Source organism: Euleptes europaea, chromosome 7 (genome assembly GCF_029931775.1).
Source record: "Euleptes europaea isolate rEulEur1 chromosome 7, rEulEur1.hap1, whole genome shotgun sequence".
Lineage (NCBI taxonomy): Eukaryota > Metazoa > Chordata > Lepidosauria > Squamata > Sphaerodactylidae > Euleptes > Euleptes europaea.
This window is the reverse complement of record NC_079318.1, coordinates 44,424,190-44,446,587: the sequence shown is the minus strand read 5'-3', so window position 1 is coordinate 44,446,587 and position 22,398 is coordinate 44,424,190. Positions and strand designations below refer to the sequence as shown.

General features: G+C 43.0%; 1 protein-coding gene across 1 annotated transcript in view; it reads right to left on the bottom strand.

The window, feature by feature from the left end:
• The window catches only part of EHD3 (EH domain containing 3), a 34,448-nt gene that overhangs the window by 1,659 nt on the left and 10,391 nt on the right, over positions 1-22,398 (bottom strand). Inside the window, exons 2-5 of the mRNA XM_056853161.1 lie at positions 16,803-16,979; positions 11,385-11,482; positions 1,710-2,122; positions 162-326 (exon numbers count right to left, since the gene is read on the bottom strand). Of these exons, the coding sequence (XP_056709139.1) occupies positions 162-326; positions 1,710-2,122; positions 11,385-11,482; positions 16,803-16,979 (853 nt within the window). The remainder of the gene's footprint in view (positions 1-161; positions 327-1,709; positions 2,123-11,384; positions 11,483-16,802; positions 16,980-22,398) is intronic.

Below are 22,398 nucleotides of genomic sequence, written 5' to 3'. Positions count from 1 at the left end.
CTTCTCAATAATGGCAAATATAGCAAATTGTTTCCTTCTCTTGTGGGTTACAAACATTCCTCCTAACCCACTTGCAGTAGTAGTCAGCTTTCCTATTCAGTGCTGATGTAACCGAGTTATTAGTCCCAGTTCTCAGACTCCTTACCATATCTGGCACTTACCTGCATCTTTTTCAGATTTGGGAAGTCTCCTGGTGAAATCTGATGCTCCCGCTCAATCCGTCCATAAATCTCACCCAAGTTGTTTACAAGCTCTTTCTTCTTATTATCTTTCCCAAATACAGATGGCATTTCTTTCTTCAGTGAGCTGATGATGTAAGCATGTACCTAGAAGCATAAAAAAGGGCAACATGCATATTTTTTTAAGCATCAACGGGATGAGTAGAAGAATGTGTTCAAGTATGTTCCAAACTGACAGCCTAAAGACAAATGTGATGAGAACTGTAAGCATTTGTTACTATCAAGTGCCAGAGAAATGAAATGAAGAATGTTTAGTAAATCCTTTCAGAGAAAAAAACTAGGAATGAAGTACACTTCATTCTTCATTTAATTTCTCTGGCATTTTACTATAACGTATGCTTACGCTTCTCATTGCATTCACTTGACCTTAAGCAGATGATGAGAGGAAGGGCATCATGGCCATCTTCTGGGCATGGAGTAGGTGTCATTGGGGTGTGTGGGTGGTAGTTGTGAATTTCCTGCATTGTGCAGGGGGTTGGACTAGATGACCCAGGTGGTCCCTTCCAACTGATTCTATGATTCTATATTTTTAACTCTAAGGGCAGGATAGTCAAAGAGGCAGCAATATGTCCAAAGCCACCCAGATAGCTTCATTGGCATGGTGGAACAAAAATTTAGACTAAGCCACGTTTCACAATACCTGCTTCATTGCCAAATTTCTAGACATTGCCTACCCTTCTCCAGCCTAGTTCATTGAAACCAGTGTGGTGTATGGAATCCAGACTTAGACAGGGAAGCTAGGATTCAAATCTCCTCCCAACAACAAAGGTGGTCTTAGACGAGTTACTATTACTGGTAGGCAAGATTATCCAACATCCTATCTGTTGGTATCACCCAGGAGAAGGAAAATGCTACCCAAGTTCACAGGCCATTCCTGACTGCAAAGTCCCACAATGGAAAGAAACTCCTGGGTTCTCTCCCCTTCCAACCTAAATGTTATCTTGGCTGGACCTTCATTCTCTCATGGGAACCTTTGTCATCGGTTCCTAGCACAGTGGACTATTACAAGAGAGTACCAATCACTGATGCAGAAAGCAGTTCTTGCTTTTATTGCACTATATGGGCATTGTTCTGCCCCTGCCCGTATGTTTCATGCTATGCTTTGACCAAGATTTATTTATTTCATTTATACCTTAACTTCCTCCCCAATGAGAAACCAAAGCAGCTTACGTCTTCTCTCCTCTAATGTCTCCCTTTATTAAGTACAACCTAGCTATCACAGAGACACACACATTTAGTCACAGCATTTCAGATACAGTTAGCCACAAATTTCCACACCCACCTCACTCAAACTGACAGTTACTAGCAAAAGACTTATAGATTAGGGTTAAATTCCAGTTTAGTTAAGTGGAAGGAATCTATTCCAATTTCTTCAAGGCTCCCTTTGATTTCTGAACACCCCCATTCACCTCAGAAGACTGAGCTGTGGCGTCATTTGGTGCATCTGGGTATGCCCCTTGGAAAACCCACCTTGGCTAGCCGCGCTCGTTTAATGAGATCGTTCAGTTTCCGAAGTGCCGCATTGCGAGGAAGGCTTTGGATGTCTCGGAAGAGGTCTTGCTCCTCTGCCTCAAACAGTTTGCGATTATCTGGGATCAGCAGCGGGTGGGACCAGAAGGAACCAATGTAGACCCTGACCACCTCAGGAGTGTTGACAATTTTCCCCAAAGACCACATAAGAGCACCATAAACCCTCATCAGCTGCTGTGTCTCGATCTGGTCTGCTTTGTTGAGCACTACCCTCATCTTGTCCTCATGGTTCTTCAGCGCTTTGATGACCTCTGAGAATTCATCGGAGATGTCCAGCTTGTGGGCATCAAAGAGGAGAATGATGCGGTCCACCCGCTCTGCAAACCACTCCAGGACAGCAGCAAAGTCATAGCCTGTTGGGAAAATAAAGAAACGGTCCCCTTAAGAATACAGGCAATATCATTCACAGCCGATCTTCGGAGGGAAACTAACAGACATCACATCACTTTGGAGGGAAACAGACAAGCGTTCTGTGGAATTTTCTGAGCGGTGTTCTAGCCTACTTTAAAATTGCATTACGTCAACTTTACCTTCTTTCACAGACAGTATTTTGTCATCTTCTGACCAGCGGATGAAAAGCTCTGAGAAAGCCAATCTCAAAATTGCTACCTTTACACAGAAGAGAGACAAGTATATTCCAGCAAGTAGCAACAAGACAGGAAACAGCATTCCATTGGTAGTTCAGCTTGCAGAAAGTGGAGGAAAGCTGGGCTTTAGAATCTATACTGCTTTCCTCTGTAATTTTTCTTAATCAGCGGTAGTCTAACTATTTTTATCTTCATAGAAATAAGTATCATGTATTACAAGTTGGGACCTTCAGCTAAAGAGAAATTGAATAAAAAAGTTTCTAGCATTTCACAGGAATGCGTGGTAAAGAACTTGGAAGAAAATGGGACTTCACTATGCATAGTTGGATGCCTAGATTTCTTATGCTGTATTGTAAAATATACTTTAGGGGCAGGAGAAATTGACAAAGTAAGAACAAATGCATCTGAAAAGAAGCCCTTTGCAGGGGACATACCTACCAATATACCAGAACCATGAAGTTGCTGATGCTAACACAAGGGGTGGGGGGTAAAAGCCTTGCTATGCCAGGCCCAGTGTTTGGGGTTGGAATAATCAAGTTACCTCTTTCAGCCTTTCCATACTTTTGAATCTAGAGTCTCACAGTTTTTCAAAACCACCAAGTTCTGCCAAGCAGATGAGTATGTTTAACATACACACTCAAGTTTCGTTAGGATAACCCTTTTCAAGGAAACTGCCTTTCCCTCTACAAACAGGCTTAGTTACTGAACTCGCAGGTAGTCCTGCTCTAGGTACCTGACTTTGGAAATGTGACAGGTAGTAGCCAGGAGCTGCCTTCTCTGTTGCAGTATTTCATCTAGGGAAACACCCTCTCCAGAGATGTGCACTTATTTGTATTCTTATCATGTAGGCACCAATGGGAAGATTTTATACATGCTTCAGCCTAGTAATGCCCCGACCTGGATAGCCCCAGGCTAGCCTGATCTCGTCAGATCTCAGAAGCTAAGCAGGGTCGGCCCTGGTTAGTATTTGGATGGGAAACCTCCAAGGGACAACAGAGTTGTGACACGGATGCAGACAATGACCAACCACCTCCGAACATCTCTTGCCTTGAAAAACCTATGGGGGGTCACCATAGGCTAGTTACACTTAGCTAGACCAAAGTATCATTAGTGGAGCTGCACTAATTAAAATAAAAACCTCACTGCCTACTGCACTCCACTGAAAATGCTATTGCTGAAGACAAGAAACCCTCAAGAACAGCATGGAGTGCAAAATGGGGATCTACAGTGGGGAAAGAGGGAAACCACGACAACTGCCCTTGTTTCACTAACAGAAGTGCTTTATGCCAGCAGACAATGATCACTGGACCCAAACTATTAAGTCTTGTTACTTTATTATTACAAATATCTAGTCTGTTAATTGTATAGATGCCTGCCTGTACCAATTTTGATCTGTAATATGCCAGTTTTTAAAATCTCTTTGTGGCTATTACTAGTGGAAAAGCTAATAGTTTTAAAGAAATGGGGCCGCTATGCAACCATCTTTAAGGGGACATGGTGATTTTACTTTCCTTTCTGGATTTACTGAGTATTTTCTTTTAAACCTTCTGCAATGGAAGTCTGGCTGCACCAACCTTTTAGAGTTCTTTGAACATGTTAACAAGCATGTGGATAAGGGTGATTTTGTATCCGTTATAGAGTTGGACTCCCAAAAGCATTCTGACAAGAACTCTCACCAAAAACTCCTAAGCTTAGCACTCGTGGGACAAGAGGGCAGGTCACTTATGGATTATGACAGGAAGCAAAGGAATAAATGGACATTTCTTGCAGTGGAAGACCATGAGTAGTGGGGTCCCATAAGGACCAACATCACAGCTAGCACTATTTAATTTCTTCGTAAGTGATGTGAAACTGGGGCTGAGCCATGTATTGGCCAAGCATGCTTGGTTGTTGGCCTACCAAGGCCACTGTGTGAAACAGGATCCTCGACCAGGTAGAGCAAGAGTCTGACCCAGCATGGCTTATAATAATTGCTGTGATTTAGAGATACATCCTTGTCAAGAAACTATGCCTTTTAATTTCTTTGAGTAGCCATTTTCAAGACTGGTTCAGGCTTTTGGGCCTACATGGAATGATACTGTGATATTAACTGGTAACTGCTGGAACGTAGCCCTGAATTGTGACTCTGAGAATGGTTCTATCTTGAGTAGATAAGCTCCAAGTGTTTGTTTCATCCTCCCTGCATTTTCACGACGATCCTCCTTGGTTCAGCACCTAATTGCATTCCGGTTAATTAGCCAAACTTAACTGCTTTATTGCTGTCACCTGGGCAGGATAAGGACAAGATGGAGTGCAGCCAGCTGCCTCTTATTCCTATAACCTCGTAACTCTTAGGTTAGACAGTCAAACATCAGATACGTCATTAATTTAGAACTTTTCCTGAATTCTGATTGGGCTCTGAGCTCCCCCCAATTTAGAATTTTGGAGATAAGTATCTGGCTTTTGCTTATGCCAAAACCATGGAGTCATGGATGCCATGCTGGCAACTATGACACATCAAACTAATTCTCTGATTATTCTATAGGCATGTCTAACTTTGGAGCCGTTCAGTTCTTGGGAAAAACCTTTCGAAACACTAGTTAACAGCTAAACCACTTGTAAACTGCCTGACTTGCTTAAGCCTTGAACTAAGTTGCTTAAAACGTGTAGCTAGAGATTTTGCAATAGCTTTCTTGTTTGCTGCTTCACTTATTGTGTTATTTCTTGTATCCTGCACAAGTTATTTGCAAATAAAATACCTTAGCTTGCTTTTGTGATTTTTGACTCTAGAATGGCTTCAATCTAAATCTGGTACCTCGGAGGCACATCGACCAGAAATTTATTTGACTATACTCATTGCAGGTGTCCTACCTCGCAGGGACAGTTTTGTTAATTAAACCTTTGGAAGGGTTGGAGGCTTGCTCTTTGGCTTCTAGCTGTCTTTTGGTATAGAAAAGAGCTGCTGGTGGCCTACCCTGCTGGGCTGTGAGGTTTTTTACACCCCAGATATGTTACATTGTGTTATTGCCACTTCCCTTAAAACAAGGGCTCATAAAATGGGGTGCCTTGTGACCCCTTGACAATCCTTATAGGTAGGCAGAGGATGGCAGTTTATAGAGGATCCCACCTGGTGTGGAGGAAGAAGCTGCAGGGGTCAGAGAGAATTCAGGGAACCCAAGAGAATACTGTGTTTCTAGCAATAAACTATTACTTTTACTGCCTCTCATACGATTGAATCCTAACTTATAACATGGCTCTTATTATAAGACAACTTAGGACAAAATCAAGGCAAAGCACTCTGCCTCTCACTAGGGTTGCCAGCTTTGGGTTGGGAAATACCGGGAGATTTGGGGGGCGGAGCCTGAGGAGGGCGGGATTTGTGGAGGGAGTTCAATTGCAATAGAGTTCAATTGCTGAAGCAGACATTTTCTCCAGGAGAACTGATTTCTATCGCCTGAAGATCATTGTAATAATGGGAGATCTCCAGCCACCACCTGGAGGTTGGCAACCCTAACGCTCACTGATACATTTTATACTTTAGAGCATATTCCTGATTTTGCTTCCAACAGACTGTGCCTCTAAAACGGTTTTACTTTTATCAGTTCAATTAAATGAGGAGTGTACCCGCAAGGAGCTAAAACTGAAACAAAGCTTGCGCCCCACAAACCTCAAAACAATTGCTTACAGTAGCAGTTAACATTTGACAGGCTCTGATGTGGAGCCATCAGATGGAATGCATATATACAAATTAACATTTCATGGTATACGGTAGATGACTTGTAGTAGAATTTAATGCTTTTAAATAATAAACAGCCCGACTGAGGTCAACTTTCAGCATTGATATCTAAATCCTAACATTTTTACATTCATAAATTTATATACGTCATATTCTGCTCCATTCCTCCAGCTACGTTGCATACAGGTAATTTGCAATTACCATCTGGACCTATGTAGAATATACATATCTGTTGTGCAGTTGCACCATTAGCTACCAATTGGTTTCTGCACTCAATTCAAGGTACTGACTATCAACTACAAAGCCCTTCCTGGTCTAGGGGATACAGAACTAAGGGACTGCCAATATACTCCACTGTGACCACTGCACTCATGTGAACAAAGTCTGCCGAAGGGGCCACCCTTAAAATGGGGAAGATCTGCAGCTGCCTACCCCCAAGCATTCTGTGTCGTGTTGGAACAGCACACAAATGGAATTATTTAGGAGAACTCTTTTATAAATGGTCAAGGACTCGTTTGTGGCACTGTTAGTACATGCATTATTTGGTTTTTACTGGATTGTATACCGATTTCTGTGGACAAAATTTTGCATTTCTTTCATGTCACTTCTTACTGTTCCTGTTTCGTTTCTTGACGTTTTGTAATACACCTTGAGTCTCAGCAAGAAAGGCAGACTATAAATTGGGACATGAGTCACTTGCAAAGCTCAAAGTTAGATGGGAAAACAAGGGGGGCATGCACAGACTCCTACTCAGCCCCATCTCACTCCTAGACAGGTGCAAGGAGGGAGAGAGGAGATGGAATCATCCTTGCACAGGTGTGCTTATGCTAGAAAAACTCTGTCTTTGGAGAAAGTTTACATTAGTAAACAGCTTGCAAAAAACCAAAATAATTACTACTAAAATCCTACCACATTTTTGAGTTGTAGGTAACCAGTCAGAAACTCCTACACCAAACTAAGAACTGCCTGTTTTTCTTTTGGAGAAGTAACTGCCCACTGTGCGGATATCGTGGCTATGTGAGCATTTCCAAAACAGTGCATGCCTTACTGCTTTCTTAGCCAAGACAGATTCGGACGCCTGATTTCCAGAACTAACATTTACATCAAGATGAGGCAGAACAGAACAGACTCTTGCTTACATATTGCTTAAATTCTGATTTTTCATTGAAAACCAGAGACTCAGCCAAATCAAGATTTCTTTAACACTTTGGAACAGTAGAGATAATTTTAGTGCCGGCACTACAGAGAGTGGAACAAGAACCGAATTATGCTTCAAGGGTGATCAATTCCTTCTGTATTTAAAAAGTTGTATTTAAAAAGTTGTTTCCAGGAACAAACAACTCTTTGTTCCCCAATATGGTGTTAGTATTGCAACAATCTCCCTACTCTTTGCCAGATTTTTATGCAGTGCATGTTCCCGATTTCTCAGTTGGTCAGCAGTCAGGTTTTCAAAATTCTTCAGCAACAACAATTGGAGGTACATAATACTTTTGCCTTCTGAAGATAACTAATCGTCTTAAAATCAGACAGTAAAAGATATTCTGGCTTAAGCTACCCAAGCAGGACATTTAGTGCTCAAGAAAATACTGTTTTTACCATCAATTATGCCATGTGTTGACTAGCTAAATGGCTTCTATAAACAAACAAACACCATGTATCCTTTGGTGTGTCCAACTAAATGTTAATGTCTGTACTGATGTGCAAATTAGCTAATCTCAAGCATTTTATATTACATCAGTGCATAAAATCTTATTTGAAGGCAGGAATATTGAATACAGTAAGCACCATGACTAAACTGAGGCTATCGCATTTTGGTCACATTATGAGACCAGAGTCACTGGAAAAGACAGTCATGCTAAGAGAAGTGGAGGGCAGCAGGAAAAGAGGAAGACCCAACAAGAGATGAATTGACTCAATAAAGGAAGCCATAGCCCTCCCCTCAATTTGCAAGATCTGGGCAAGGCTGTCAAAGATGGGACATTTTGGAGGACATTGATTTATAGGGTCACCATGAGTCGGAAGAGACTTGATGGCACTTAACACATATACAAGCAGCATGATGCTGCTAATATTTAAAATGAGCAGTTTTCAAAAGCCAACTTATTATTGGACAGTTCTTCAAATGCCAACAATAAAAAGTGTGTAGGAGGATGCCTTGGTTCCCCATGAACCTTAATAATGATTTGCTCCATGGTGAAGTGGTGAAATTCAGACATACTTGGAGTTTGAGGCACTGGGGCTCCATGGCAGAGCAACTGCTTGGTATAAGTTCCCACCAGGTTCAGTCCCTAACATTTCTATTTCAAGGGGTTCAACAGGTAAGTACCGGGAAAGATTCCTCTGTTTGAAACCCCCAGAGCATGGTGTGAGTGAACTGATCACTGGCCTGACTTTGCATGAGGCTCATTCGAGTCTTACCTGAACCAGTGGACAACTCCTCCAAAAATCCACAATATTTTGGGGAGGGGATTAAGGAATGCATCTTCCTAACACAAGGCTTTGTTCTTAGGCTGTATTTACTACCAGCATAAAAAGTGTGCTGCGGAGATTAAATGCTTGAACAGCATGTAGTCCTTTTCTGGCCCACATGAGCTTTAAAATTAATGATTAGCAGCAAGAACTCAAGAATAAAGCTAGTGCATTGCAGTTATCAGGATTATTGCTTTATCTAGTAGTAAAACACAGCTATGGCAGCAATGCAGTGAGAGAGAGCAGAATGTCGAGGAACAGCAGCAAACGGAGGAGTTACTACATATCAGGCGAATGCCTGACAATTCTCTCCCCTCCCCCTGTCCATGCACTGTGTGGTTTGACTAGCTTGCATACCCTTGTGTTGTCTCCATTGTATGGGCTACTGAATACCAAAGGCTGCCAAATCCGCATCTGATCAAGAGTCTTGTGACTGAAGCGTCTCCACCACAAGACTGCTTCCACTCAAACAATCCCGTTTCTTGTTCTCAGATGCCATTAAGGAAAGTATCTCAACATTCTTAGAGCAGCCACAAGAAGTATGAAAATACGAGAGAAATGATATGTGCCCAAAGAGCTGTACTTTTAAGAGCACCACTTAAAAGGGTATCGTTCTGTTTAGGACTGAACTGTTAACTAGCTACCAGCGCAATCGTAAACATACAACTTTTAAAATCCGCTGGGCTGAGAAGAGTGTAACTGTGCTTGGGATCGCGCTGTAACTGTCCTAGGTTTGTACTATTTTACATTTGCTTCTTAGGTTACCATATGAAGCTAGATTCACAGTATTTGTGAGTGGCAGTCCCTATTAAAACTACTCCTGGGAATAGGATGTGGTGAGGATTAGTCAATTAAAAGCCAGCATAGCAATCTATAGCCCTTCTCAAAGTGTTTAGCTTTATGAACAAAGCAGCTAACGTTTTAACAAAGCAGGCAACTGCTGCGGAACAAATACCTCCATATGGGCATCTGTGCCGACTGCTATAACCCACTCCTTTGGCTGGAGAAAGTGAAACGAAACACTTGTTAAATCAACAAACAGACAATGCAAAAGCAATGATGAACAAGTTCGCCTAGACTGGTTCCCAACCATGGGTCCGTGGACCCCCAGGGGTCCGCGAGAACTAAATTAAGGTCCGCGAAACAAAGTTATAAACCCATAATAAATTAATATTTTCAATTTAAAGTTCTCTATTATAAAAATATATATTCAAATATTATTCTAAGCTTAATGTTTAACTAACAGTTATGATTAAAGTTTATTTTCAAATTCTCAAAATTTTTATTTTGAACCTTGGGGTCTCTGCACTGAACAAAAAAGTCCTAGTGGTCCCTGGTCAAAAAAAGGTTGGGAACCCGAGGATGCTTGATATTTATTTATTTGTTTATTTATTTTAATGGCATGATTTGCTAGAAGGCCATTCCATTGGTGACCTTAATGGGCCAAATTATTGGCTGGTAAACTTACCCAACAAGGATTTGGCAATAAAGGTAGCTGTGTCAAACAGTCTCCAAGAATAAAAGATGTTAAAGTGTACCTACTTAAATATCAAAGTCCTGCATACCTGAAGGAAGTCTTGAGGGATGGTAATCAACTGGGTAAACTAACTTGCAATCTCTAGTCCTGGGCAGAGGACTATGGTGCAAGGAAATCTGAAACCTTCTCCTCACACCCCTGCCCAGCACACTGGGCATATCATTACAGAAATCTTACTGCAGGATACTTCAAGTTGCTACCTCTGCCCAGACTACCCCCACAAACGTTTGACTACTGCCTCTTTAGAGCTGCACAGTATTGCACTTGTGGCTCAGTATCACCAACACATCCAGCGTCAGGATCTAAATCCTGTTTGTTAGTAGCGGTTTAATTAGATTCATTGGCACACCTGATTCCATTTACACAGTGATGTTTATGCTGTAATATAGAGTTGAAGTATAAGCTGCATAACACATCCACCAGCTGTGGCTATGCCAAGCAAGATGCTGCTTGTGTGACAACCGTCAGCTTGGCAGGCAGGCAGGCAGGCAGGCAACGTAACTGCATCTCTCAACTACAGCTATATTTCAGTGTAGTCATTCATGGAGGAAGAGCTGATCTATGCAAGCACGGAAACCGCTTCAAAGAAATGGAAGCAAACAATGCAATCTAAATTAACGTGGGGTTTCACCTAGCTTTGGTTCCCAGACATCCATATTTTGGATTAAGCAACTGACATATGCAGACAAGGCACACTATAATTTCACATTGAAGGGGGTAGAGTGGACATTCGAAAAAAAAATGCCTGCCCCAATGAAACACAGTACATCAGGAAGGCACTAATTTTGCCCATGTGAAGAAAATAATGTAAATCAGAATAGTTCAGGAGGGCTTTTTGCAGAGGATGGCTCATTTTTCCTAGGCCTGTCATCATTTGCTGGGTTGTTATTGCAGCCTGGCCAAATAGACTTGTGTTTTACTGACTCTATGTTATCACTGCAACCTGCCTGAGAAAGGGGGGCTAAAGAGATTTTAAATAAGCAAGAAATCTTTACTCCAACATACTATGCAGGCACACAGGTAGTTGTTCAAACTCGGGAGTATTCAGACATACTGCTTCAAGGAGGTAAAGTACAACACTTCTAAATTCTACTCAATCGAGATGCAGACATGTCATCCCCCTCCAAGAGCATTTACAGAACTTCACAGGTCATTCCAAAGCAAGCCCCATGTCTAATCAATATCCATCTAAAAATACTGTCAGCAATACCTACTTGACTTGTGTGCTTGTAAAGTTTGACACAGGCTTTAAGCCAAACCCAAACAAATGCACCCTTCTCCATAATTAGAAGCTTCCTTCCCTTTACCTCGGCTAATTCTTTGTTTCTCCCCAGAAAGGATTCCTGGAGTATCGATAACGCTGATGCTTTCTAGTACAGGATTTGGCAGTTGAGCACATACAAATCTAAAAGGGGAAAAAACACAAGAAAATTGCTTACAATGCAGTGATATCTGGGGAACATGGGGAACATTTTGAATAGTATATGCCTCTTCCCAACAATTATCTTCAAAACTCACCATTGAATATTTTGGATGCTGACTATTTGCCAGTCAATGTTTGAAACCACTGTTTGACATCAGGTGACATTTAATTTTTGTATTTGACAGGCAATCTACAAGGCTATTTAGTAGTTGACAACCACAGCTGGAGTCTGACAGAACAGCTGATAGTTCTCTTTATTTGTTTGTTCAGGTGTCAAATATGAAATGCCATATGTTGTCATGGGGAAAGGCCTTCACATCTCAGCATCAGATTTTGAACTCGAAATTTAAATTTGTGACGGTATATTTTCCAACACAGTGTATCCCTGGAACACATAAAACACTAGAAACATTCCAGCATTTTATTTTTGTTCTAATGATATTTGTTCATTTACTTATTCATGAGAACATCTAGCGACATCAGTGTCACTTTTACATGAAAAGAGGGCTGGAAGAGATTCTGAACATCGTCTAGTAACACAGGTCCATGTCTTAAAGCAGGTATTTCTAAAAAGTTCAGTCTATATACCATCCAGTCATAAACATGAGACAAGGCTGAACTGAGAGGGAAGGGCTGTAGCACAAAGCTGAAAAGTGATTATAGGTAATTAGAGATGACTGACGCCAATGCCACCCATACAGGCACAGGTCATCTTCCACCTCTGCTTAGTTCTCACCAAGGTGGGTGGAACCTACAGCTGGGCTGTCCCACTTCAGACTGTGGGTAGGGGCTTTCTTGATAGTATGCTCTCATACCAAAGCTGAGTCCCTTCCCAAGGAAAACCAACATATGGAGTAACTTCTCTAATGTGGGATGGGGAAGATTAGTTCCCAACCCTCAAATGCCAAACGAAATACCTGTTCGGTGGTTTTGCACTGTGTATGTATAAAAGCTATACAGGAAAGATCTCCCAGCTAGTTGAGATCAGCCTATTGCATCAGATACTGCGTCACTGAGTGGGATCCAGTGTCTTGGAAAGATTACGGAATCATTTGAACAAATTAACTGTAGGCCTTATGTCATGACTGCCAGTCCATTTCTTATAAATGATGAAGTCTGTTTAGGAGATCCCCCCCACCCCCGTGTTACTTTAGGTTTCTCTGCAAGTGTATTTGTTTTTCCTTCTTGTAAGCATTCCCCGGCAGGAGCCTGACCTCCACTAATTCAAGCCAGTCCCATCTGAGAAACAACACGGTGCTAATTAAATGCCAGAAAAATCAAAAGGCAGATTTGGCCTGAAGTTTAAAAAAACAAAACAAAACATACATCTCCCTGCACGGTGCCTAAAAAGTGCACACCAAAGAAACAAACTTTAAAGCAACCAGGAATATTACAGGAATGCTACTTTTGCCTAACAAGAATAATCATGGATGGAGCAATTAACATCCCCAAAGCACACTGTATATACCATAAGAGGACCAGCATGGTGTAGTGGTTAAGAGTGGTGGTTAGGAGTGGTGGACTCTAATCTGGAGAACCGGGTTTGATTCCCCACTCCTCCACATGAGCGGCAGACGCTGATCTGGTGAACCAGATTGGTTTCCCCACTCCTACACATGAATCCAGTTGGATGACCTTGGGCTAGTCACAGTTCTCTTAGATCTCTCTCAGCCCCGCCTACCTCACAAGGTGTCTGTTGTGGGGAGAGGAAAGGAAGGAGATCGTAAACCGGTTTCATTCATAAAAACCATCTCTTCTTCATTTTCTTCAAATAGATAGGGCTTCTTCTATGCAAAAACAAATCTGATAATATGCCTGCAAGTAGCCACTTAGGCTGCTTCCCTTTCTGATCAGGATAGGGCAAAGCTCCAAGTGCTTCCTGCAAAAATAATCCAAACTGGAATACCTGCACATGTTTAAAGTAAGATGCATCACTGAATTTACACCGAGTGTGCCTCGAGAATGAGGGAAAGCTCCTTCTAGAAAAATTGTATGCTGCTGTCACCATCACTGCCTGTAAAGTTTTTAATAATGGCAAAGATGAAGCAATTCTGTAGCATTGCCATCTAGGCAAGATTCTCCATCAACAGAAAAAGAGAGCATGGACAGAGGTTTGCATCAGGCTTGGGTACACTGACTAAAAGATCATTAGCAGCCATCATTATTATGGTGGGGAGGGGGTAGAAGCTGAAAATACTATAGCAGACAGAACTAAACAATTAACATCCAGATTGTGTGTGTAAAGTGCTGTCAAGGTGCAGCCGACTTATGGCAAACCCTTTTGGGGGTTTTCATGGCAAGAGATTAACAGAGGTGGTTTGCCAGTGCCTTCCTCTGCACAGCAACCCTGGTATTCCTTGGTGGTCTCCCATCCAAATACTAACCAGGGCTGACCCTGCTTAGCTTCTGAGATCTGACGAGATCAGGCTAACCTGGGCCATCCAGGTCAGGGCAACATCCAGATTAGTTTTGCAAAATCTTCATACATATTATAGCCAGCATCTCAAGATTTTGAACATATTTGCTCCCAACATGAATCTGTTAAAACAGATTTGAAGCTGGCAAGAACAAGCTTGGAATTCCTGGGGAAAGTGGCCACTAAGACGCTTGTCTTACAAAACACCACAGTGCTTGCTCTTAACCCTACCCGCCCCCCATGTTAAAATACAAGCATTTGCTGCATTTCCAATACAATAATCCACGGAGAATAAAATTTGCCTTTCTGACACTAACGGCCTAGTTATTTGGTCTCCCACCCAATGCGTGTTCAGCTTCATTCATCTGAGGGGGCAGGGGCTGATCGACCTTGTGCAGGTACTACCCATATTTCTTTATCCCTAACTGAACAGCTACCACTACGGACTCAGCTAGGGCAACAAATTATAGTAAACATCTTTATAGGTGCTTCTGAGGCAGGCGCACAGCTAAGCAACACAGAAGACTCAGGTCCAGTCCCAGGGGAAATGGGAAGCGGGAAGACAATTGTGGCTGGGGCATAGGGGAAGGGGGCAAATGAAACAAGGATAGTGAATGGAGGAAGTCGGATGGCAAACAGTTCCAGCTACGAGCTGCAACTGCTGATTATGTCCAAAGACTCCTGCCCCTCCCTCCTATCACATCTGTCTGACAAGCCGGGACATGAAATTTCAAGAACATTCGCTTTGTTAGATTCTGAGGTCAGAGCAGAATATTTGGGTTACTTCTGATATGGATTCTTACTCCGCATTCTGTACATTTCAGAGCTAGAAATCCTCACTATGTCATTTGGGACACAATCTCTGCCACTGCCTTCCTTTCTGCCCTCATACATACATGAGCACTTTGGTCATGATGACTCACATAATGTAGCTTAAACCAATTTCCAAGCAAAGGCTACAGCCAAAGTGGAATGGGGCTGTGCAAAAGGAATTTCACAGAATTACGCAGCTGTCAGCATATGTTCGGGGTCAAAGTAGGGTTGCCAGATCCCTCTTCGCCACCAGCGGGAGGTTTTTGGGGCGGAGCCTGAGGAGGGCAGGGTTTGGGGAGGGACTTCAATGCCGTAGAGTCCAATTGTCAAAGTGGCCATTCTCTCCAGGGGAACTGATCTCTATCATCTGGAGATCAATTGAATTAGCAGGAGATCTTCTGCTAGTACCTGGAGGTTGGCAACCCTAGGTCAAAGAGAAGCTCCCCTCAGTTCAGACCGGATAGATACACCCGGAGGGTTTTGCCTCCCCTTCGCTCCCCTGAAGGAATTAGTTCCACTTATTATTCTGTCAACTATTTTCTGTCATATACAACCTTTAATACCCAACTGGCACCTGGATTATGTAGGTAAAACAGTGTTTTCTACATGTGTGTGTGTGTGTGTCTAGTGGACAGCAAATCCTCACCCGAGATTAAAGGGAGTGGGCATATTGCACAAAAACATGAAGAACAAAGAGAAAGGCACTGAATGCATTTTACTTTGCTCTCTTCTTGTCTCTTATGTGTACGTATGCAAATAAGAAGCTATGTTTTATTTTTAATCACTAGAAGAGAAAGCAAACTGAAAATGAAACCGAACTTTAATACCTCCTTGCTCCAGACAAGCCAGCTGAGAGCTAACACGAGCACCCCAGACAAAGACTCCCTGTTAGCTCCCTCATACCATCCACACCTAACACTACACGAAAGTAAATCATGTTAGTTTGGTTCACTGGGTTCCTGGGGGCAGGGAGGCGGGAGAGGGACCAGAGCCTTTGAAATTTGGTCCTGGAGTCTTTCCTCTGTTGGTACCCACTGGCCACCAGGCCTATTAGTCAGGCTACATGCTGCCGCCCTGGAGAAACCCCTCCTCATTCTTGGCCTGTTGCCATAGTTGCCAAATCTATACTATGAGCCACAGTTAGCCCTTCCTCGCACCAAGACCCATCCTGAGGACAGCTCATCAAAACTCCTCGCCCTCATAGATGATCAGGCTCTGCATTCCTACAAACATCTCAGCTATTGTTGAGACAGCCATGGTCCTTTACACCCCAAAACTATCCCAAGAGGGGAATAATCAAGATGTTCAAAAGCAGAAGTCAGACTTCTTGCCAACCAGTGGGCCATCACTGCCGTCTGTGCTGAGTAGGGCAAAGCACCAACTGGCAACACACTGCTTCTTCACATGGAGGGCCAACTCTCGGCAGCTTCCTCTGAACAGTGGTGTGGCTTTTCATCTCAGCAGTGACGGAAGGGCCCAGGGACAGGACGAACACATAGGTACCATATGCGCCTGCTGCAGCAACGTGCTCCCTCTCTATCCTTGGCCCAGTTTTATTTGATACTCTCGACATTCTAGTGCTGTTTCTAGTGCTACTTTCATAAGTTTTAAAGAAAAACACCTCACATCTTTACCATCTCAAGCTTGCCACTAAGTCTGGGCTTTAACAGGTTTGCAACAGCTCAGATATAAATACGAAGAGCAAATAATGTTTATCTTCAATCTGGAATAAAAATCTCTCTTCTCATTTTAGAGATTTAGTCATTTAAATCAAACAAACTATAAGAGTGGGTAAGTTTTAGAAACAATCGGGCAACACCAGCCTCCACCATGGCCTCTTCCTCCACTACCACCCAACAGTCCTACATGCCTTTAGAGACTATTTTATTTTGTTTTAATTATCTGTGAGTCACCTTAAGAAACAACGGCCCTAGAATTTTATTAAAGTGATTGGAAGCAGAGTAAATCAGGCTACCCTTATTGCAGGATTCGGTTTCCCCGAACAAAATATACAGCCAACAAGCGCCTGGCTGCATTTCAAAGTACCGTTGCACCAGGGAGCTCCTTACTGACCTGTTCAAGAAGGCATTGCCAAAGGCATTGAGTTTCCTGAAAGGCTTCTTAGGATCCACAACCAGTGCATTTCCAGGAATGATGCCTTCCACATCCCCCTGCATCACTGCAATGAAGGAATCAGTTGTAGGCTCTGGCCCAATCCTCATTCCAGGGAAATCTTGTTCAAGAAGATACCTAAGGGAAAACATAAAGCATAAGGGGCATTGTATGCTCTGTCTAGCCGCAGGTCTTCTCTGCATAGCTGAAAATCATTTCCTGTTATGAACAGTGAGGAAAACTGCAGACAATATCAGACGCACAATATTTTCAACCTCTTCTCTGAAGACTCAAGAAGAGTACCTTTCCAAAGAAAAAATCAATAAAAGCACTTGAAACTTACCATTGCATGATTCACATACCCAAACAAAATGTTTTAAATGGCTTCCATAAATGTGGTGTGGAAAAGTCCCCATTTATTGTATGATGACTCCTTGATCGCATCACCTGCAGAGGCTTTGACAATATGGAAAACTGGCCTGTTAGCTCCTACCATGGTAGGAGCATGGCCTGTTGGCTCTTCACACAATGCATAGTTAAATTGTGGAACTCCCTGCCCCAGGATGTGGTGATGGCTGCCAACTTGGAAGGCTTTAAGAGGGGAGTGGACATGTTCATGGAGGAGAGGGCTATTCATGGCTACTAGTAAAAAATGGATACTAGTCATGATGCATACCTATTCTCTCCAAGATCAGATGAGCATGCCCTATTGTATTAGGTGCTGTGGAACACAGGCAGGATAATGCTGCTGCAGTTGTCTTGTTTGTGGGGTTCCTAGAGGCACCTGGTTGGCCACTGTGTGAACAGACTGCGGACTTGATGGACCTTGGTCTGATCCAGCATGGCCTTTCTTCTGTTCTTACCATGGGGCAAATCGAGCCAGCATAGAAGTGTCAGCCAGCCTGCCCTGTGCACAGTTCACAGTGTAAGGGCTCAGGGCATTCCCAATATGTCAGACAGCACAGACCAACAAACACAATACTTTCCAGGATTCAGGGCAGGCCATCCAGTCTTTCCAGTAACTTTGTATCACAGAAACAGTAACCTACTGGTATAGGGTCAAATAGCCTCAGACTCCCACCCCCTATTGTTCTGCTTCCCATATGGGCACTTGTCTGATATGCTGGAATAAACTTATTCCCAAGGAAGTCACGCAGCTTGCCTTATTAAATAAAAACACACAAGAGATTACAGCTGTGCATAATCCACACAATCACCATCCTGAGTTGTGTCCAGATCAGAAAGCCAATGCAGACACATTATAATCCACACCCTGGAACCCAAGCTGAGCCCTGGCTCAGTCAGAGAAGGTGGTGAGCATGATAGCATCACATGGGCCAAATGAATATTCTAGCCTTTAAAGAGGTACTCAATATACTGATAAGTGCTTGCTGAACTTTGCAGAGGCAGCTTTTAAAGGTTTCTTTCTTGAAGGTTTTCTAGGATACAGTTGAAGAGCTAAACTCTCATTACGACTACAGGAGTTCTCCCATCATCACACATTACCCTAAAAGAAAAAGTTCCTGGCCTTTCTACAGTTAAGAGACTGCTTTTCTGGCAATGGTCACTAGCGTCCAGTGCCTGTGAACAAGCAGTTCACAAGACATTGGGGCAGGGAGAGAGACCTTCATTTTATTTTCTTTATTTACTTCATTTATACCCCGCCTTTTCCCTCAGTAGAGACCCAAAGCAGCTTACCTCATCCTCCTCTCTGCCATTTTTTTCGGCTGGCAGTGTGTCACTGGCCCAAGAGCACCCAGCAAGCTCCCATGCCAGAGTGGGAATCTGAACTCGGGTCTCCAAGATCCTAGTCCAACACTCTAGCCACTACACCACGTTGGCTCTCCACTCAGGCTGAGGGAAACCAGCAGCTTGGCCCTGCCCTTCTCCATGCTTGGGGCCAGGGTGATCACACAGTCCACCCTCCAAAGCAGCTACTTTATCCAGGGGAATTCCTCTATTGTCTGGAGAACAGATGTAGTTCCAGGATCGGTAACCTTACTTGGGGCCCTGAAAGAACTTTTGTCTGGTTGAAAATGACTGTACATAGTTGATCCATGTCATGTCAGATATTTGGTGCTGTTTGTTGCATGGGAGAGATGCTTAGAGGGGTTTTTTTACTCTTAGGTTGCCTTGGGTCCTGCTTTGCAGGAGATAGGTGGGGCAAAAAACAAATAAAATAAAGGTAGAGGAAGGTCACCAATATCCTGGGAGGGGAGTCTTTGGGATAAAATCTTACAAAAGCCCCATCACTAGGATTGCAACTCCGGGTTGGAAAATTCCTGGAGATCTGTGGGTACAGTTCACTTCGGGAAGCAGGCCACATTTCCATCTTCATGCTTTAAGACTCCTCAATCTTTACAACAGTAGTAATTTTGCCATATATTCTCGCATGTTTGAGGGATACATCCATTCAACACATCTGTCCTGGTCTTATTCCTTGGTAAATAAAATGGAGCAAATGGACCTTTACCTAGTTGCCCAAATGTCCAGCTAGAGTAGGGTATTGTGGTCTTAATTATAACTTTAGGCATAAGTGAGAGGAGCATAGCATTTAGATATGAAATGTAGTGAAGCAGTTAACCAAGCATTTCCCATGATCAGCACTCTCATTAGCAATAAAACCTCCTCAAAAGCCTTCCTCACCAAGTCGTACTTCAATTGTGGGATGACTGATGGGACATCAGAAGAGGAATGTTTTGCTGGCGAAACATTTGCTAGGGAACGTAATACACTTCCAACCGACTTGTTCAGCAATGCAACTCCCATTTACAGAGGCAGCAGAAACTCACATAGCTACATTTAATTGTACATAATTAACTTGCCTTATCATGCCCAGTACTAGTTCAAGCCATATTTTGCAGCTTGAGATTAATTCATTGTGCAATAAACTGCATGATCTTCGCATGCCCCAAGTTAAGAGCCAACAGAATTCTGTACCCTGGAGCATAGGGTTGCCGTCACCAGACTGGGAAATTCCCAGAGATTTGGAGGCAATGCTTGGACAGGGGAAGGCGCTCAGCTGGATTGTGAGGCCATATAGTCCACCCTCCAAAACTATCATTTTGTCCAGTGGAGCTGATCTGTCACCTGGAGAGCTCCACTTTGCATATGGAGGTTGGCAAGCCTAGGGTAGCACCACATTCTTCAGTTTAGCTGACCCAAACACAGTTTAGACAAACTTTGTTCAGTATTAGGTTACATGTAATTGAGTACCAACATTGTTGTGGTTGGTCCCGTCCTTACCATAAAATAATTTAGCAGAAGATGTCATATGGTTGTTAGCTGTGGCCAACTGGGGGGGCAGGGACATGCATGCTGGCATCATGCAACATCACTTCAAGTGAAAAAACCAGAAGTGACATCATTAAATGGGGGGTGGGGCTCTAGGAGTCTTAGAGTGGAGCCCCAGACATCATGACAGCACTTCCAGTTGTTGCCAGAAGTGACATCGTCCTCTGGCACAATACCAATCTCTCCCGTTTCCCCCCGTTTCTCTCCTACCAGCCCTTGAAGAGCCAGATGAACTCTTCAAACAGTGGTAAGCAGTGGGACCTAGCCTGCCTAGTGTAGGAACAAGTAGACTAGGACAACAGGAGTGGGTAGGTAGCCAGCTCAGAGGATACAAACACCCATCTTCCAGCAGAAGAATCTCAGTAACTTTCAAGCCTTTCCAAAGCGTTCAGCCAATCAATATTTTAAATAATAAAAGTGGATAGCAAAATGTAGGCTAATGATCCCCCAATAAATGAAATTAAGACCACATGGTTCAAGACCAGTAGTTGGGTACATTAAAAAGTTATACGAGGCAATAAGCAGACAGTTGAGCAATATATATTTAGGCTGTGAGGCCTCTCCCTTCAGCAAATACAGATGAATATTGGCCCCATATCTAATACTGACCAAAGCCAGGACAGCTTCCTACCTATAATTCCTACATTCTACCATAAAATGAAGCATTAAGTTTGAGCTCAAGGAATTCAGCCCTTTGGCTATCCCATTATATTATTATATACCATCCATTCAGATTAGAAGAGTGAAAAAAAATCAGGTCACTGCATAATGAACAGCTCCTTATATTACTGTCTTGGCAGCTTGCTCAGCCATGGGTTCAGGTAGCCAAAAGATTGTGATTATGATCCAGGGGGTAGGAACTGAGGGGAAAAAAGAATCTTTCAAGCCACTTTATTTTTTACGTTCCCAGACCCACTGTTTTCTTTGAGCATAATGACTTACCATGGCAACTCCCACTATCTCCATGCTATTAGTCCTCCCCTCCCTGTTCAGCACCCCGGGATTTGGTGGGACTTTGCTGAATAATGTGGTACAAACCTGTAGCTAAAGGTAAATTTGATAGCCTAAGTGTACAGCCCTGACTTGGATAACCCAGGCTAGCCTGATCCCATCAGATCTCAGAAGCTAAGCAGGGTCGACCCTGGCAAATATTTGGATGGGAGACCTCCAAGGAATACCAAGGTCATGACACAGAGGCAAACCACCTCCGAACATCTCCTGTCCTTTGCCAGGGGTCGCCATAACACAGATGTGACTTGATGGCAAAAAAAAGGTATAGAGGAGCCTTATCCACTCAGGTAGTATACAAGAAGCTTTGGAAGTCAGAACTATAAAGTAAGAGCCAAAGGATTTTCAGGTCCACCACGTTAGAGGGATTCATTCTCTTCAGTACAACTCCCACTGTCAATGCAAAGTCAAACCCAATGAGTCCTCCTTACAAGTACAAAGGCACCCCCAGATTCTGGAACTGGAAATCATAACAAGGAAGCCAAGACTAGAGCGGGTTCACATACGGATTTGAACTAACCCATGCAAATCCATTATGCAGGGAGGAAGGTGAAGCAAACCTTAGATCACATCAGCCTGGGCCTCCATCCAGGCCTCCATCTACTCTCAGAAGTAGTTTTGATCTCAGCAAGGCACTGGTGTCATTGCTGAAGGGGGAGTGGCAATATGGGGAAGAACCTTGGCCCCATCAATGTTCTCCTGTTGGCTCTAGTCCTTCTCCTAGGCTACAGTCCACTAATGGGCCACAATAGTTCTGCTGCAAGGGCATTTTAAACACTTGACGTAGCATCATTTTCGCTGGCCAAATGCCCAACTATGCTTTATGCTGGTGTATGAAAAATCCCTGATTTAGATTTTAGGAATTGTCACATCGTTAAGATGTCAGATGTTACAATCTTCAGGGATATGTTTAATGAAGAGATTGAACGGAATGGAGAAGGGAAAGGGGCAAATAATCATATCTTGCATCTGATCTTTAAAATGCCACAAAAATCAAACATGCCATGCAGTCGCTGAAGGAATTTAAATTAAGAAAAAAATTGGAGATTTGTACAGAGTAATAAGAGCTTCAATTTCCCTTCTCACGCAGAGTGAGGCTAGGGGAAAGGAAGTAGTGGTCATTCCCAAACTGCGGAGAAAAGTGTGAGAAGGGGATATTCAACCTTACTACCTTCATTCTGTTTCTAAAAGTATGGCCATTTACTGAACTATCAACTCCAACCTGATTACAATAGATCAGCAGAGGGAGGAAGTT